Consider the following 20,020-nt stretch of genomic DNA (forward strand, 5'->3'; position numbering starts at 1 on the left):
CATTACTGCTAATTGCAGAATTTGACAGTTTATTTAGTTAAAAAAAATGAACAAAAAACCCTCAAATGGCTTAGAAATATCCTTATATTTCATCAGTTGTATTTTGGTCTCAGAAAAAAATGGTGCTGAGTTTTCTAGAAATCAGACAAAAATTTTAGACTAATGACTTTTTTGTTAGTGATACTCCTTTTAAATACTCCCTAAGCAGTCTGATAAGCGTTCGTACGTTTATAGTTAGTCGACAAAGCAATCACTTATCTCTTACCATTGAGCTGTTTGAAATATGATTAGATGCTATGAAAATCTGTCTGTTTGCAAATAGCGCTAACTGATCTATTATTCATCAATTTCTAGCTTCACAGATATCTCAGATACCTCCATGTAATTCACCAAAAGACTGCCAGCTGTCCGCCTGCATTTTAACTGATTCACCAGATGCATTGCCAGGTAACTAACAACTTCTGTATATTTTACTTCAGAATATGCAGTGATATAATTGTGTACTGTAATAGGAACTTTGTGTTTGCTGTATCGTTTATATTTGAAGTTGAGTTATTTTAGTTTTCTTAACTGGTAAACTATGTAGAACTAAGAATTCAGGCAAAATGGAGCATGAGAAATCACTTATGGTAAATTCCCTGCCTTACTGCAGGGTTGATTGTGTCAGCTCCCCTTCTTTCCTTGCCCAATTCCCCATTAGGTCATTGTACTAGCGTTCTACCAGTTTTTCTATTCTTGCCATGATCTTGTAATAGAACACAATGTGTACGTTCAACAGTGTGATTTAGGAATCAAAAAAGAGAATTGAAGACAGCTGTTTGACACGTTAATGCAGATATGAAACACTTTATTGATGAAGACAATGGAAAAATCTGAATTTAGAAGAAAACCAAATGTGTTATCCAGTTTAAATATTCAGGGAGTGAAGACAAAAGTGCAAATGACAAGAGTTAAAAATCAGCCCTTGAATATTTGTTATGGTTACAGATTAATTCAGTAGTTCATGTTATCAAGGTTCTTAGTCTGATGCTCAGGAAGCTAGGTATTTGTTCATGTGTTTTGGCATAGTAGTAGGACCTAAGGGAGACGGTTACTCTGAAGGAGGTTGAACTACATCAGTGTGCATCTTTATTCATTTTGTTTTTGCTGTTGTATGCTTCAGATCGCTTTGCTCATGTGGCTGACATGAGACATGAACAGCAGTCAGATGCTAATGATTGACTGCAGCTTTTAGAATTCATTATGAGGGGCCCCTGGGTGGCCTGACTAGTTTTCTGTTCTACCATGACAGTAAGCCATAGCTTAAACTTTTTTCAAATGTTGTATTTTATTGACATCATACAGAAATTCTGCCACTGTGTCTTAAATGAGAATAGGGGCAAAGATTATACAAAGCAGGGCTATGTAGCCTTTGTTGAGACTGGTTGATATTTCTTAATGCATTGTTATGGAGAAGTATAGTTCAGTTTTGAAAGTAGCATAGCCATGCCAACAAACTCTTTGTCTTGGTGAATTAATCATGTGCTGGTCAGGATGGACACCATTATTTGAGAGCTTATCTTTAGTTTGTTCCCCAGCATTTTGACTGCACAAGGTAATTTTACATCAAAAAAAGACCTGCACACCCCTTCAAGAGATCCAGGATAGCTTCCATCTCTGATGTGTTATGACGGTGACCCTTTTGTTTGCACTTGTGAGACGTAGGGGAGTGTATTACTTAATAATGATTAGAAGAGTTGAAGAATCCTGTTTAATTAGAGGACATAAATTAAGACTTTTTCAGTTGTCATTTTGGGTGTCTGATCATGTCATGTGAAACCTCTCCATGTCTTTCATTATTCTGAATTTAGCTAGCTACACTGTATGTTTAAAAGTATTATTTATGTTTAGTAAGCAGATAACATCAAGAGTTCCTCTAAAACCAACAGGAGCAATTACAGAAGGAGTGTTGCCTGAAGCTTTGCACCCAACAGTGCATATTAATGTAAATACTTGTTGCATTAAGTATTAGAGTACAGGACCTTAAGAGTACAGGAGAGCTAGATTTTTAAATACATATTCTAAATAATTAAAGGTTCTAGCCTGTTCCAGAGGAAATTTTTGCAGAGTTATGAATAGATCCTATGTCATCCCCATTTCATTGCAAAATTGATTCATGAAAATAGCTATAAGAAACAATACATTTTTCCATATTCTAGTTGTTTTTAATATACTATTTTGATGTATGTGATACGGTAATACCACACTGTATTTAATTTCATCTTAACTCTAGGGAAAATACAAGGTGGTGGTAGCAAAAATGCTTATTTAATTTTCAGTATTATTATAGCTAGCTTTATCAATGTAAATGTGCTTTACGTGTGCTATTTTCTCCACATAGTTAAGAATGAGAGTTCCTCTACTGCTTTGTTTTAAAGAAGCAGAACAGCATTTGGGGATACTTATTGCCACATAAGAAGATATGCTAGCTAGTGCTATTCTTACTCCTTGCCAACGTAGAACTTGCTTTGTTTCTAATCCATTTTCCGTTTAATTTTTGTTATTAACTTAGCCACAGTTCAGACATATGGCTAAATCCTTGTTTACTTCTGTCAATAACTTCATTTTTGTTTTACTAAGGAATTTTGAACTGTTTTGCGATGTTAAATATTTATATTGTTGCTCTTCATATTTTGCAGAAAAACAGATGCAAGACTGCCTAAACTCAAGTTTTGATGATCTTTGGGGAACTAATAAGTTCAAAAGACAGAAAACAGAGGTAGTTGAACACATCTGTGATACTCGGAGTGATGCACACATTTCCATGAGTGCATCAGTGAATCCTCCCTCATGTAGCTATAACCAGAAGACCTTAACACCAAAGCAATCTAGCAGGAGATGCTTAGGTAAAAAACAGATTTTGCAACACACTTTGGATGATAAATTGTCTTCAGAAAAGAATGATTTTAAAAAGTTTCCAAACAAAAATTGGATTGGTGAAAATACCATAACTCCATTTGCAAACAAAAGTTCACTTCCCCAAATCAAGGGCTTGAGTCATGTTACTCCTTCTGAAAAAAAATTCCAGTTAAATACGACTACTGCTTTGGTTGGCAGTCACTCTGATTCACCAGTGAGCAGTGAAGACTTAAATACACATTCATTTGGTAGAAGTTTGCCTGTTGACATAAGCGATTGTACTCTTGAAGACAAAAGGAAGAAGAAACCAAAAGTACGATCTAGTTTGAAACTGGCTACCTCAGAACTGCGTGCATCAGGGTCTGAAAAGGAATTCTTGAGAGCAGTTACTACATATAACAAGCCTTTGTGCACTGAGGAGGCATCTTATGAAGACTACTTTTCATCATCTAATTTAAATGAAAATGAAATACAGATATGGGTACCAAAGAAATCACAGAATCCTCCTGAAGTTTGTTGCAATGACTCTTTTAGAAAAATAGAGTCACTTGATGTGAGTTTCTATAAGCTTCATGCTACTCCTGAGAAAAGTAGGGAAAAATCTATTCCAGCAAACGATGTTTCATTAGAGAATAACTTCAAGTCAACTGAACATCCAGAAAGCATACCATTAAATTGTATGTCACAGGGTGAAAATGCTGAGAATACAGAAGCTCTAGATTCTGACATTGTGGATAGGCATGCTCTCGACAAATCCTACGGAACCAATATGAATTACTGTACTCACATTACTGGTAAGTTGCTACATAGAGCTGGAAAGTGAAAAGATATTATCATGCTGCATTAGAAATATTTGTGCAACTAAACTGCAAAATAAATTTTCATTTCCAAGGGAAAATATATTTCAGAATTACATCAAAAGAAGAAAATGCTGCAGTGGTGACTTTCTTTTCTGAATGAATTAAGTGAGTGCATGGGAACCAAAAGAACACCTATTTATTTTTCCATGCATTACAAATATAAAGAAGGCACCAAGAGATAAGGGAACCGTGTTCACAAAATGCAACAAAAGTATATGAGCCTTCTTTTTCCCCTTATACCTGGTATTCTATAAATTGTCTTCTAGAGTGTTCTTAAAAACCATGGTCCTCTTGTTTTAAATGCTATGGTGCTCTTGTAAATTGTTTATAAGTAATTCCTAGTCATAGGGTCCCTTGCTTAGATTATTTTTATTTCACAAATTAAAATGGCTACTTCAAATTAGTTGCAGTTAAGGCTTAAAAACTCTAGGAAAACCTAATTTTGAAGTTAGCAATTTCTAACTTGTGTTGTGATGAAGACTGAGTTATAAATTAGAGAGCACATGCAAGAGTTACAAAACAAACACCTTTTTCAACCAAAACTTTTAATATAAAACTGACTGTAGTTTTTAATAATAATTTAAAGAATACTTTTGATATTTGAGCATTTTCAAGTTAGTTTAGCCACAATTATTTCAATATAGTCATAGATTAGAATATCACATCTCAGGAACTTCACTGAAAAATGCTCTTTGCATTGTGGTAATTACTTCCAGGTGTTGGTATTTTGATGTCTGTGTGTCAGCCTTTACATAGGGTTAATTACTTGTAATTATGATTGTATATTTTAGCCAGATTTTTCCCAGGAAATTCTGGAACAGTGCATTAATAAATTACAGTAAATTTAATACTAATAAGGGGCTCGACAAACATGCTGTCAGACTTACGAAATCATCTGGTGGAAAAGTTGAAAGGTGGCTGTACATATATCTGTGGGATTTAAGTTGCTGAACTGTGAGCTGTTAAGTCGAGTTCACTACATCTGCATTTTAATACCTGGGGCATATCATTATAGCATAGTTTTGAAAAAATTGTCTATGCAAGTGTGTGCTCATACAAGTGTACGTGTACATCCACATGTGTATGAACTCACTGTACACATTTTATGCCATGTGGCCATGTACTAGAAGATGATTCTTGAATGTATTTTTTAATGTTAAAAACCTGTAAGTTTTTCCTTAAACGATCACAAAAACAAATGAGGAGACTCAATTCTAACTGATACATTTTAGTATTTGAGTATGAACAATGTTTGAATATGCTACACTTTTATTTCCTCACTGGTCAATGTGCTTAAACTAATAGATTTTGGAGGAGAAGAAAAAGCAGTATCCAACAAAGAACTTTATCAGATATTTGTACTTTTCCTCCTTTTTGGTTAGTTAGGTATTTTTGTAAATCCCGAGTTGCCTCTCTAGTGATTTTTAATAATGTCATTTATCAGTGATGGCCATTTTCCTTAAAGAAGAATATGGTTTAATCAGCTTTGTGCATGTGCTGTGTAGTCAAGTAGAACCTCGAGTGTGACAGCTCAGGTCAGCTGTCTTGAAAATGGGAGACCCATAACAAAAAGTGAGTTGCATTTTATGTAATAATACAAGTATTGTGGGAAAAAATGAAAATCTTGTTTTAAACTTTAAACTAGTTACTGTGATTGTAATGTTGAATTATGTGTTTTATTAAGTATTGACTTAATATATTTTCTTATTTTTATTTTGCTTGAATGTAAGTTATTGTCCATGTTAATGAGTAAATAAATAGTAATTGCATTGACTTTTCTGTATGTTCCAGGTGATTTGAAGAGTGGTAAATACAGTATATTATTTTCAAAAACTAAAGGATCTCTTCATTCATCACATGTATGGATAGGAGTATTCAGCTATCCATATAAGATTTAATTATATATCTATATATATTTTAAATATCAAACATTTTTCTTGCCCATTTTCTCCTTGTATTTTTAGGTCAGTGGTGGTCTTACCCAATGTCTGTAATGAAAAGCAGTAAGATTTTGATAAGCGTTCTGTGTATAGACTAACTGCAACCTTTGATTTTAATGCAGAAGCGTACTATGTAGGCTAACCGGAGACTGACTTTTCAAGTCCTAATGCTTATATTGTAGCAAACTTCTCAAGTTCCTTTTTAGGGCACACTTGTGGCCATCCGTTTCTTCTGCTGAACAGCACAAGCATAAATCTGACTAATTTTCATCTTGTTTAAGTCATAAATTATGTAGAGATCTGTCGCAGATGGAAGAGTTGAAATTAATTAGGAGTTATAAGAAAATATTAAAAAAAAATCTTTCCCACTCAGATTTGCTTTTTCACCAGAAATAACCATGAGGAAGATGAAATGAGTTTTCTATCCTTTTAAAGCAACCACATGTGATATATTTCAGTGCTTTGTAATCAATAACTGTTGTGTAACTGGTTTTTGCATGTCAGCACCAAGATTTTCAGCAATTACAGGGTGAGAAATAGGTAGCTTTTCTCTATCATGAATAGAAGTTTATGGAAATGCAATAATGCTACTTTCTGTGAAAGTTAAAGATCTATGTTAGAAGGAATGTCTGAAAACTTCCATGTCATTCAACCTGTGAATTGCATTGCTTCAAAGTCCAGTTCATAAGCTTATAATTTATTTTGGTAGGGCTGATGGTAAGATAAGTTGTCACTTAAACTACATGGTTTAGAATGCTAACGCTTGCTCAGATTTTTGAATTCCTGTCTCTTCCCCTGAGAACTACAGCAGTAAATAATATTAGGCAAGGAATGCAAAAGATTACTCATTCTAAGATTTTATCATCTAACAATCACTTAGAAACTTGAACCTGGACTTACTATTATTTCTAGTCTCAACAATAAACTTAAAACTCAGTTGAGTGAATTTTAGATATTTATGGTGAATGTTGAAAGCAAGTATCATCTTATTTGGCAAGAGATGCAAACTAAGATCCATTACAGTCTAATGGACTTAGTTCAAGGTTAAGATGGAATCTAGAATATCTTTGTTATTTGTTGCAAAGTTGAACAAATTTAATTTATTTAGATGAATGAGTTTTACCTGAGAGTCTAGGTCCAGAATTTCAAGATGAGTGCTTAACGCTGCTAAAATACTGTTTCTTTAAAAACACACATTTGAATCTGCTTAGATTTGATATGCTTTTATTTTTTCTGTTTCCAGTTTTAGAAGAAGAAAAGCCCTCAGAAGTGTTGTATGATTCTGAGCCATTAAGAGGTTCTCTCTGAGAACCTGGTGGACACAAGCTTTCAGAGAGCTTGAAAGTGTGTTCTGATTAGCCATTGCTTAGTATCTGCCCACCCTGAAATAATGACACAAGTTATTAAATATTCTCTGAATGCATACTTACAGGATTAAGAATGATGACAAATTCAGACTTATTTTGTTCACGGTCAGGGTAAGCAACTCTGGATAAGTACAAAATAGTAGATGTGATAAAGTTTACTTTCAGTGAGACTGTTATAATATTCTCCAAGTAGAACACTATACTCTAGATGAAATTCTCATTATATGAACATGGTCGACTTGATTGACCAAAAACTAGCCCAAGGTAGCTAATCTTTACTTTGCTGTCAGCTGGAAGAAAATATCAAATGGAATTTCAAAGATATTCTTCTGGATCAAAGCTTCTCATTGATGATAAGCAATCATGAATGATGAGAAACTTAAATTGCAAGTTAGAGTCACTCGGAGAGGTTCTAATACTTCAGAGGACTATCAGATTTGAGGAAAGTTTGGTAGTTGTCATTGAGCAATGTTTTAGAAGAGAATCTAGGGGACCTAATGGCCTGCTTTGATGCGAGTTAGCTGAGTGTTTGGACTAAAGTTAGGGATAGCTAACAGTACATGAATTGCTTCAACAGGTTCTGTAAACCTCACCTGAAATACCCTAGGAAAGGGCTACTAAAGATGAAAACTCTCCACTTGTGACCAAGAAGGTGTTCTAACCAGCAGCAATGAGGGAAAAACAGGCAATAGATAGGCTTTAGAGCTACAAGATGGAAAAGCTAGGAAGTACTGAGAAGGCCTGATAGGAGAGAGGAAGTAGGAACTGGATTATGAAGAATGGTACGTATTCATGTAACACATAACCCAAAAGAGATAATGGATTTGATTCCCTACTACTGCTTTCCTGTAAATGTAAAGAATTAGTGAGTAGTGAAACCAAACTGGAAAGAGGTCCAAGCATTTGGGTGTTTGGACTATATCTCCAAGAGCGATAAAAGCTGAGGAGCTTGAGCATTCAGGCCAAGAGTGGCAAAAGGAGTATTTTACCAGTTCTCCCCCCCCCCCACCCCAAACCAGTAGAAATAGTGCTCAGTCCTTTCACAGTGATAATAATTGTGGAGTCCTTACTGGAATTTAACAAAGAGAGATCTTGCTTTTAAACAAAAATGTAAATATACTGTCCTGCTCAGAGTAAAGGAATGCAGTAGATAATCTCTTGATATACTTTGCAGTTCTGTATTTCTTTCTTTTAGGATCCAAAATGCATTTTTTAATAACAGCTTTTAGAAATCCTATTTTACAAATAAAAGGAGTTAAATTTTTTTTAGCAATGATTTTTCTCGTTTGGCACATGAAGATCTCTTCCTCTTGCCATTGGTCTTGCTCTGTGACTGAAGGTGATAAGCCTTAGTGCAATGAGAAATAAAAGTTAATACAGTGAAGTAATCAGTTCTGCATTTGTTAAATTACACTTTTTAGCTAAATACAAGGTTTAAGTTAATGATTGCACCTGAAAGCCAGCCAACCACGACAGCTGATTTGTGAGTTCAGGAAGGATTGTTCTTTGTGTAGATGTGTCTTCAGTTTTGGAACTAACATGCTCTGGTTTTCTTCTATTACACAAAGCTACTGTGACACTGAATATAAACTGATATAAAACTTGGAACTTCAGGGTGAAGAAATGATGAAATCTTGACTAGTTTAAAAGCTTAACACATTTTAGGGAAGTAACTGGTAGTGGAAAATGTTTGCCATCTTGTGTGGTGATGTGTCTTTTTTTTTTTCTGTCATTTCAAGGATTAAAAGTTTAAGTAGTTGAGAGGAGGAGAAATAAATGACTCTTGGTTGTTATATGCTTATATATGTATCTTAAATTCACTTTGGAGGATTTATGTGACCGAATTAAATGCAGTTAGATTAGTAACTGTGGATATAGTATCCTTCAGTATTTTCTAAAAATGATCAAAACATCTTATTTAGGAGGAAATGGATTTAGACCACTTAAAGTTTAGTAATTACTGATTAAACTGGTCTCAAGCATTTATTTGAAATTTTTTTTTAAAATTAAGGAATTTCCTAAAGTAAACTCCATTGAATTAAGTTTGGGAAAAATGACCTACTTTAAATCTTCAGTAGTTAAAGCTTCATTGATCAAAAGATAGATCAAAGGGTTTTTTTTTTTCATTTTATGCAAGCAAATTTTCTCAAATGAATCCAGAAGTTTTAGTGCTTATGAAAGTCATCCTGACAGCATGGAAGAATTAAAATATATCTTCACAAAATAGACAATGAAAGTACATACTACTTTGTGGTAGCCACATGAGAGTACTTTCTTATAGGCAGTGCCTTTTTAAAGGATGGGGCTGGTAAATGTGCATGTGCAGTTATTCCTTGCCTGCTAACAGTTTGCTAGATGTGCTTGCAGAGTGTCATTTGAAAACATGTTTGACCTTCTAGTCATTACAGATGCACATAATGGGTATTGAAAGCACCAACATTTCAATAAGAAGGGAAAAATCTAGCCATCAGTGCTTTAAACTCTCAAATTTCTATACTGTGTGTATTTAGAGAAATAACAAAGTATTTAATAAATAAAACTAATTTAACTGATACTTTAGCTCTGACTAATATATGATATTCAAAATATTGAAAATTGGGAGTTTTGCAAGAAGTTTGTTTCGAAGATCAGAAACTGAAATACTGTGTTTTCCATAATTGAAATAAAATAGAAAAATAATTGGTACAGATTATTAACTTAGATCTCTTAGTTGTACATAGCTCTACTTAGATAAAATAATTAGTGGCAATTTCATTTCACAAGATCATGGTTTTATTTCAAGTTTCTAAATTTAATACACTTGGTTTCTAGGTGATGAAAATGAAGTTTCAGAGTGTCATGTTACTGATGGCTCTTGCAAACTTTTTAATGAACAAGAAAATAAGCTCAATGGGGGGTTAAGGAAAACTGGAAGACTTCAAAAGGTCAGTTTAACTAGACATTGTTAAGCTCTTTTCGTGATGAATCATTGAGTGTTTTTTAAAAAAAAAAGCACCTGCATTCTTTAGGCACTATCAATTTAAACCTTTTCTGAATCTTATTTTCCTTGAATTAGTATGTGAATTGTGTTCAAAGACAATATATACAACCATGGAATTTGGCTTTCCGTATTAGAAACTTGTGCTGGCAGAGTTATGTCAAGTTAACATCGTAAGGGAGGTTGGCAGACTGGCTTAAACGACTTTAGTCCCATCCTGTTACCCCCTGCAAAAAAAATACCAAAAAGGAAAAACAAAAAAACCCCAACATACAGCACAGTAATGGTGTTGCTGCACAAAGAAAGTCCTGCTGTGGAGCAGTGTGAATTCTCCAGAATTTGTAGTGTAGCTGTGAGTCCCTGACCTGAAAAGATGTTTATCCTTTTTGGAGGAATTATTAATTGTAGTAGTTTGGGTGTTTTTTGTGTCTGTGGTGGTGGTGGTGTTTTTTGGTGGGCAGTTTTTTGGTTTTTTTTCTTTTGTAAATATGAAACTGATCAGAAGGAAAATAAATAGTAGTTCTTTTTATCAGTAAGTAGCAAGTAGTACGATTAGGAGGAGGACTGATTCGTCTTGAAAATGGGAGGTCCCAAAGCACTGCAAGAAATATGTAATTCTATGAACTAAGTTAGGTTCAGATGTTTCAGTGGTAGCTATTGGTGGAGTTTCAAAGAGTTTGATCAAAGATTTTGATCCTTTCTTATGTTAAAGTTCTCAGCAGGTGCAATTAGTAGGCAGTTCTAAGCTTCTTGAAGGTAGGCTACTAATCTCTGTGGACCAGTGATCTGCTCTGGGATAAAAGTATGATTTGACTTCCTGCCTGCATCTTATTACTTGATATATTTCTTAATTATTTCTTCAGTTTCTCTTTCTAAATATCAATGTATGTATCATTTATATAACTAATAACTTGAAGCATTATATAGAATGTATGTCAACCTCATTCTAGATCCACCTTCTGTAGTTGCATTAAGATTGCCTATGTTTTAAGCTAAAGCATCTGTCCAGAACAGGTTCATTTCCTGCAATAGAAATATGACTAAAACTGCTAAATATATTGCATATCCACTATAATCAGTGGCTCTTCTTAAGGCTATCCGCAGAAATAGTGCTTAGATTTATCAGATTTGATGGTACTGATTCCTTTTCCTGTGTAATTATGTTACAAGAGCGTTTTACAATATTGCTAATTTTTATTTCATTGTTCTGAACATAAAAATCCCAGCATAATTACTACATAACAAAGAGAAACAAAGAGCAATAAAATGTTCTTATTGTTCCTGGCTTTCAAAGCAAGGACCAAACATTGGCGTTCAAGTGACAGGTGGTTGTCTGTGAATTTTGCTCCGTGGTATCTACTAATCTTTCTCTTGCTTGTTGAAAAGCTTTTTCTGTGAGGTGTCTGAAGGTAGCAAAAACTAAGTTATAGCTGGAGAAAATTCATATTCAGTGTCTTGAGGTAGCTTCTTTCATTCATCCATTCCGTGATGAGGAAACCTGAAGAATGCATTCACTCAAGGGTTAATACAGATCAGTTCTCAAATGTCATTAACATAGCAGCACACTCTTTCTCTCAAATCATCAATGCTTTGTTTTGTCATTTTAAAGGCTTCCTGGCATGGTCTGTTTGTACAAATTTTTTTTGATGATAACATACAAACTTTGCAAAAAAGATTGTGACATTTAACCAACCAATTTGCACTGGAAAGCTTTTAATACCTATTTGCAGACAGTTGCTGGAGGAAGGGAAAATAAATATTAATGTTCATGAATTTATCTCTTGAAGATCTGTTATCCATTATTTGTATGCAAATATACATATAAAATTTATAAAACAAACACTGGAGATCCCTAGAAAATTCTTTGTGAAGAATTTTTAAGAGGTTTTGGTCAAAATTAGACCAAGTGTCTAAATTTTTGTAAAAAATTGCAAAGCTGCTTTAGTTCCAATCAAAATATTTTCATGAAGCTTTAAAAAAAAAAAAAACCTGAGAAAATTTTTTTATAAATATGAACACTTTCTTTGAATGTTTACAACTTAAACATTGCAGCATTTTACTAATGTTTAACAAGGTGAAAGTGAAGTTAAATTAGAAAATATTGTTTTGTTTCCTTTACCTGAAGCAAGAAGTGTGTGAGAGGATTAGCACAAATATTTTAAAAAATGTGATTTTATTGACTCATAAGATTATGGAGAGCATTTTAATGCTTGCTTCCATCTCAAAAGGAAGCATATCTGAAAAATACACGCGTAAAAGAAATGTCATTTCATTGCTATTTTAATGGAACAATTTTTCCAGAAATATGAATCTCCAGACCTTTTCTTTCTAAAAAACAGTGCTTGAAATAATATATTAATTGTAGAATAAATGCAATTTTATAATAAATCATTCAAATACAGGGCTTCAGATCATATTGCTGGTGTCCTAAGAATCCGTTTTAACATGCAGTCTGTTAATTTCATTATTTAGCTTTAAGATTCTCAATCTTGAAAGCAATGCAAACTGCAGTTATTTTTTTCCTTGGAAACATAGTTTGAGGTATAATCTTTCTTTAAAAATTTTAGCTGTTTGCTGAATGTAATTCTTAGAGAATATTTGCATTGAAACTTTACGTAGTACTTCTATTATAACTCCATTCTACAGTGAATGTATGTCAGGTATTTAAAGTTTGTGATGTAGTAGTAAAACTAAATTTACAAAGTACATGCAAATATCTGTAGGAATTATGGCCAGAGTTAGGTGTTTAGATTATTCAATTTCATTTGATGTGGTTTCTTTAATATATTATAAATCAAGCTTTAGATTTGGTGTTTCTCTGCAATGCTGTTGTTAGGCATTTATTTTCTTCAAAACCTCATGCAGTTTTAGTTGTTTGTTTTGTCTGTTTTCTGCAGAAGTTGAGATAGAGAATGAATTTGTTTAGGTACATTTATATCAGAACTGTAGATTACAAGTGCTCATATTTTCATTCTTTATCTGTACTATTTATATAGGCATGCTCATTGTATCCTAACATGCATGACTTCTAATCAAGGTTATCTAAAATTCTTACTTGTAAACTAACAAAAGCTGTGAAGACAGAGCAGTCTATAACAGCAACCTCAGGCATGCTGGGCAAAGATAAGTGATACTTTAAAAAAAAAATCTCAGTAGCATCAGGAACAAGCTTTTTTTTAATAACAAAATCAAGAGTTTTAAAGTGTAATACTTATTCATGTTCACGCAAAGGTAGATTTTTAGAAAATGCCCTAAATGCAAGAATTTTTAAATTATGGGTTGTCGTGCCTCAAAACTGAGGACAGTTCCAGATCATTCACATGCAGAGCTGGTAAGAACAAGTGGTGTGGGTTAATACCTATGAATGTCTGTAGGTGGCTGCCCTGGTCTAGAAATCTAAATTGATGCCACTGGTGTTCCGGGATGAAATAAACCCCTTACATACTGTGGTGCATTTTTCAGTTATTCCATGGATTTAAATATGTTGCTCTTTGCTGCTATGCATAAGGATGACCCAACAATATCACTAAAAACCACAAAGACAAAAATTTATTTAAATAAACTCAGTAGTGTTTCAGTAGTGTTAATTTGTTGGTATGAGGTTGAGTGCTTGTTTCATTGCTTAATGTCACAAAATGTTTACATTCATCACCACATTTTTCACATGCATCACAAATGTGTACATTTTAAACTTTAAACAGATCAGAGAGACTCATTATGAATAACCAGTTAACTGCCAGTTTTTCAACTAAGAAGTTGTTTGGGGTTTTTAGAGGGGGTTTGGGTGGTGGTGGACTTCTTTTTAAGGACCTAATAGTATCATGTCACTTAAAAATGCAACTGGAATAAATTTTGCATTTGAAAACCCCTAAGAAACAACTGTCTTTTGAGTGAATAGAGCAAACTAACCATGTGAGAAAGCAGTTAAGTATCATAAGAAGTAATTAAAACCATATATTCTCAAAGAAGGCAGCACAGACTTAGCTGAAATTCCTTAAGTTTTGTTTTTAAACAGATTCATCTTGGATTTTTAACACTGAACTTGTGAGATTTTTGAGAGACAGATTTTTATTAAAAAAATCTCAGCTCACACTGTGGAGAAGCTGGTATGAAACAAGCCATCTTTGGATCCTGTTGTCAGCATACTGCTTTTTAAAAATATTTTGTTCATGGCAAAACAGGTTTTAGTGTCCTGAAAAATCTACAACTATAAAACATGAAGTGCCCGGCCAGAAATACAAGAAAGCGACTTTATGTCCATAAATGTGCACTGATTGAAACAGATTGCATCTCAACAACATCTCATTTTATGTTTTCCTTCAATTTGGATTTAAGTCACTGAATAGCTAGATAAGTATTTTAAAAACTGATACTTAAAATGTTAATAACTTCCAGTTGCAAATGAATGTTAAACTACTCTGAATTAGACATGGTGGGAGCACTCAAGCTCATTTATAGTTAACATTGATGGTGTTGGAACTACCTGCTTGTTTATGGTCTGGAGAGTTATTCAAATTGATTGCTTCTGGGATCAGAGATGAGCGAGTGAAGCTGCGAATTGTACGAGTGCTTGACTGACTAACATTAAGGTTAAATTCTAGGATTTTGACCAAATGTCGGATGGTATAATTTTATGCAAATCTGATTAGATCCTGGAATGTTTCAAGTTCAGCTGATATCTCGTCCTACATGAAGTAATTGAGTGTCTGACCAACATCTAGGTGAGGGCAACTATATAGTTGATTGTTGTTTAACTAGTTATCTAGCTGACTCAACATACTGAGGGTTGAAGAAAGGGCGGGAAACAAGTTATTGAGCATACTGCATTGTTGGACAATAACTTTGAAAGGTAAAAATGTCTAGTGATAAAAAAAAGATTAAATGTTGTACATAACTGCAGAAAATGTGCTGCCTTGGAGCATCTGAAATAAGCCATTGAATGGGACATTGAAATCCAGTAAGACTGTTTGTTTCTACTGGCAAGATGCATCTTACGTCATTTTTATATTCAAAATATAGATGTGGTCATTTGTTCCAAACCTCTGGATTTTATAGTAATACTAACATTTGAGAGCAAAGTCAATACCCCTCTATGACAAAAGGCACAATCTTCTCTCAAGTTGAGAGTGTTTCCTGTCTTCCCGGTGAGACTTGCACCTGCTGTCCACACTGTTGATTGGATGGCTGTTTGAAACTCTGGAAAGATATACCATGCTGCTGATGTAGGAGGTGGTTGACTTTGAAATTTGTCATCCTGGCAAGCAGCGTGGTTAAGATTCAGGGAGCTGAATTCATCCAAATTCTTACTGAAAGTTGTCATTGAATTTCTATCCAGTTAGCAGACTTACATATTGGTTCTCTATCAGAACCTTATTCAAGAAATAGTGGCGTAAGTATACAGAGGATTTTGGTTTTGTCTGCATAGAATTAAGAAAAAAACTTTTCCTGTGTTTCTTCTTTTCAGAAGATACGCAGGTATGGTGTTTTTTGGTCCGGAGGCTTACATAAAGTCAGAATATAATCACTCCATCATAAGGCAAGTGTTTTTGATTCCCCATCTTAATTCATGTTTGCAAAATAACTACTTGGAGTTTTACATCTCCCTTTTCCAACACCTGTATAATTATGGAAACTTTCAGAGACACATCGTGTTTTAGTAAAAAATGATCTTCTAGATGCTATTCGTTAGGACTCCTTCACTTTAAGGCAAATGGGAGATGGTGTTAGAGCTAACTGTGGTGAAAAGTATATATAGATAAGCACAGAAAGGAAAATCCTAAAATCCCAAGTTATTTGAAGTACATCTACACTTTCTCTGTCCTTTTCGTTAAAAGTCCATGGCATTCTTGGATGTGGTGGTGGAAGAGAGGTTTACGGGCAAGAAATGAATGCAATTCTTTTTCTGGCTCTGATCGTGAGGGGAAACTGCACAAGGACTGTCGGAAGTATGAGGGCAAAATATTCTTCATGTTTGAGTGCTTGAGACACACGTCCGCCTCACTGAAGAAGATGTTGTATGGTATGACTTAACTCTCGTTACTGGTAAATAGTAGTTCTCTGTTTCCTTGGTACACTGTTACGTTTAAAGCTCTAGGTCATAGCTATCATGCCCCAAAACCAAATAATCCACTGGACTGCAGCTGGCTTGGCAACAGATCAGTATAAAACTGAGCATATTTTCCCTCTTGGCATCTGAAACCACCAGGAGGAAAAGCAACTGCTGGCTAGATCCTCTTGTTTGGGAAATTTAACTCTTGGAAAAATGAGCATCCTATGTAAACTCACTGATACCTGGCATGACTGTATAGGCCGGAAATCCTTTAGTTGATGGAACTGCTTTCTAAGTGATATCCTCACAGCTCTTGAAAATAGTTGTAAATCAATTTGAACAAAAGACTTCCTAAACTCTGTTTCATTAGCATATGACATATCTTTCCATTAATGGTTTCTCTTTTTTAGTAAATTAATGAATACCTTCATTCTTTTCTGTGTCTAAATCGTTTTATGGATTCTAGGTGTAATCTCTGTAGAATTGTGGTATGAGCTCACAGAAGTCTGAAAGGTACAGTAATATTAATATGCAGTCTGAGAAGAAAAGTCTTGTACCATATTACTCTTTAACAGTTGTATCTCTTTAGTATAAAGAATCAGAAATGCTGAAATCTGTGACTGTTCATCATAAGTACACACTCCAGAATTTCTTTTTCAAAAGAATTGTCTATGTATGACTAATTCATAATCCTTTAGGAAATGAAAATTCCTTAATAAGCTGCTTTTTAGAGAAGAAATTAATACAAAGTGGGTTTAATTATTTTCAACTTGTTGTATCTATGCTGAAATTATTTTTTTCTTTTACTCTTCATAATATTGCTGCTGCACATCAAAGCCTTCAATAAGTACTGTTCAATTCAGTTGCTTATCTTACTGTCTAGAGGGCAGTAAGGCTTTAGCTCAGACTGACTCTGACACAGGTGGGTTACAGTCTTGTTAGCAGAGCATTTACTGAAGTTTGCCATCTTGTATCGTAATCTATAGCTAAAATAAATCCAGTGTTTGGGGGGAGAAGGGGAGGGAGGGCTGCAAACTGTGAGGTTCAGGAGTATATTCATCTGAAATTCGGCTCTCCTGCTGCTTGGCTGGAAATCTTCAGAAGACTTCAACTATCCAAATTAACCTCACTATGTTAACTTAATTTAACAGTTCAGGTGATCTGAAGATGGTTCTTTCCCTCTTATGATTTCCATTTCTACAACCAGTGCAATGGGACTCTGTCTCTTTGTGCCTCAGTCGCTTCTGTCTGATGTCAAACCCATCGTGAGCAGTGTCATTGAGCCCCCGACCTCTGCAAGGAAGTGGCTGAGAGGCAGGCCTGGTTTGTTCTGTTCTTTCCATGATGGGTGGTAACCACCATTACCGAGATGGAATGGATAGCTGATGAGGGCTTAAAAACCACACCATTCATTTCATTAGAGCTACTCTACTGTTGCCCTCTTTTGTAAATTGTTTTTTTTGTCTCACAGGGTGGTCTCAGTTGAAGCCATATGGAAATTTTTTTAAGACTCATAATTCAGTTGTGTCTGAACACATTGTTCACTTAGTCAGATGAAGTTATAAAAGTATAAACCAATTTTAATGTTTAATTAGATGAAACATTTGCTCTTAATTACATCATATTTAAATTTTTCCTGAAATTATTGATGGAAGGGCACTAATTGTATTTCTGTTAATCTCGGGGAAAGGGGGAAATTTTCATATTGCTTAAGATTTCAGCAGAAAAAAATTAGCTATGCCTGACCTTCTCACAGATTATTTGGAAAGGTGAGTATACACTGGAAACTATTTGGTGCTAATGATAGAATTTATTTTTACTTTACTGCAGTCTTTAAAATATTTCTGCTTGCGTGTATGAGTTTTCTCCTTAACTCTGTGTTGCCCTATAACAACCCTTGTTCCTCTTTCTCCTGCCATGTGACTTTTTGGGGGCTGGACAGGGAGGGAGTCCTTCCTTCACCTGAGCTTTCTTTTTCTATGTTAACTATGTTTTAATTTAGATTCTTTCTTCATCCTTAACATCCCACTTCTTGGACTTCTCTTCTGTCTTACATGGGCAGGCTCTCCCTCTTTGCCTCCTCAAGTTTCACATTATATGGTCTACAGGCAAAACTAATAAAAGGCAACTGAGGACTATGCCGCTTCTTCCTGAGTGGTACCAACCAGCAAGCTAAACATTAACCTCTACTCATTGGAAGGACTTGGGCTTCAGTCAAAATGAGAATCACTCTTGCCTGTGCTTGCCGGTTGCTGTAGAAACGGTAGTCATTGGCTTTTGGCTTTTTTGGCTTTTTATGTCACGCTGATGGACTTTTACCTTTCTGATTGCAGTCAAAGGTGTGAGAAGGAACATCTTTGTTACTCTGCTGTCCCCCTTATTCTTTGTCTGTCCTACAGAAAAAAGACAGTATCTGGTTTTGCTAATGGTCACAGCCAGATAAACAGGTACACTGAAGTTGCAGAGGGCTGGGAGATCTGTCCCTTGCTGCAGAATTTTACATCACCTGTAGTTGACTTTTTTTTAAAAAAAGACCACTTTTTTATTATTGTGTTTAGCCATTGTGGCTGTGTTTAGAAACTGAAAATGTCAGTAAGTTGTAAACATTTTAAGTGACACTGCTACTCTGGAATGTCTGAACTGACAGCTGTTCATCATCCTTTATCTTGCCCACAGAACTTCTAGGGGTTCCCACGTCTTGATTATAGGATTCCTTATTTCCAGTACTTGACAGTGAGTGACTTCTGACACTCTGGCACCTGCCATGTCACTTTTATTTTTCTGTCGTGTTATAACCTACATTTTTTTTTCATCTTTCCCCATAGTAGGATTGATTTGATTAGGATGGGCACATCTTTCACATCTCTATAGGATCAAAGCAGAGGTCCTATTTTTGGTCAGGAAGTTAAAGTTGAAATTCCCTTTGCAGCCAAATGAATCCAGAAAAATAACAGTATCAAAGAACTGATAAGGAGAGGTAGGCCAGCCAGAAGGTAAATTACAGCTTTGAGTAATCACTGTTTAAAACTACTGAATAGTAATCATTCACTACAATTATGAATTACTGTCAACTGTGACGCATGGTTACATGAATCGAATAAGGTAACGGAATTTAGAGGTTGTTTCTTAGAAGCAGGCATAAAGCTTTGGAATTTCATTATAACTTTTGTATATAAAAGCAGAGTGAAATTAAGCTGATTCCTGATTATTTCCATGCTCCACATAGTTCTGTTTTATGGCTCCTGTAATAGTAGGACTAAAGAATGTGACTTCTGAAGTACAGCTGTAAAGACTGAAAGCAAACATGTAAGCTCTGAGTCAGCCTCAGAACTATCTGTTGGAACTATGGTAGCCAAAGGAAAAAGGAGTTGAAAGAATATGAAATGGCTAGGGATAATACTCCTGTATTCTCCCTCACTCTTAATTTGCATGCGCACGCACACGCACTTGCATGCACGCCTTGTCTCCCCTCCCCCCAAAGTCTTTGATCCCTGGCTTAAGGGCCAAAGCGCATAGGGTATCTTGTTGAGTCCTAAAGGTGAAGGTCTTTTTATGCTGTTACAGATTATGTCTGAGTATAAGAGAATGTTGAAGATTATTCCTTTTGGGATGTAGGTCAACTTCAGTAAGTCATGGAATGCCCTGCATATTAGAGGACTATTCGAAGTAAACAGTACATTCTTGAGGAGTCATTTGTATTGCCTGATATCCTTTCTTGGGGGGGGGGAAAAAATCCGAGGCCTGGGGACTTGTCCCAAAGACAAAATAAGATCTAATTTACTTAGGCCAGAATTTAAGCAGTGGCGAATGTAAAACATTAATTCCTGTCAAGTAAATTCTTATCATGAATGTGTTTTATTCTCAAGGATTAGCATGGAAAGACATTTTTTTTATGGTCACTTTTTAGTTCATTTTATCACTCATGGTAT

The 20,020-nt window shown here is 34.9% G+C and overlaps 1 protein-coding gene across 7 annotated transcripts in view; it reads left to right on the top strand.

Moving 5' to 3' along the window:
- Positions 1-20,020, top strand: part of MCPH1 (microcephalin 1) — a 147,786-nt gene that overhangs the window by 12,584 nt on the left and 115,182 nt on the right. For all 7 annotated transcript variants that reach the window (XR_010388216.1, XR_003258697.2, XR_010388217.1 and 4 more), the window contains 3 exons: positions 355-447; positions 2,679-3,692; positions 9,877-9,989. Coding sequence is in view for 4 of the 7 variants with exons in the window: in XM_026097021.2 (XP_025952806.1) it covers positions 355-447; positions 2,679-3,692; positions 9,877-9,989 (1,220 nt within the window). In the remaining 3 variants the exon portion in view is untranslated. The remainder of the gene's footprint in view (positions 1-354; positions 448-2,678; positions 3,693-9,876; positions 9,990-20,020) is intronic.

Source organism: Dromaius novaehollandiae, chromosome 3, assembly GCF_036370855.1.
Source record: "Dromaius novaehollandiae isolate bDroNov1 chromosome 3, bDroNov1.hap1, whole genome shotgun sequence".
NCBI lineage: Eukaryota > Metazoa > Chordata > Aves > Casuariiformes > Dromaiidae > Dromaius > Dromaius novaehollandiae.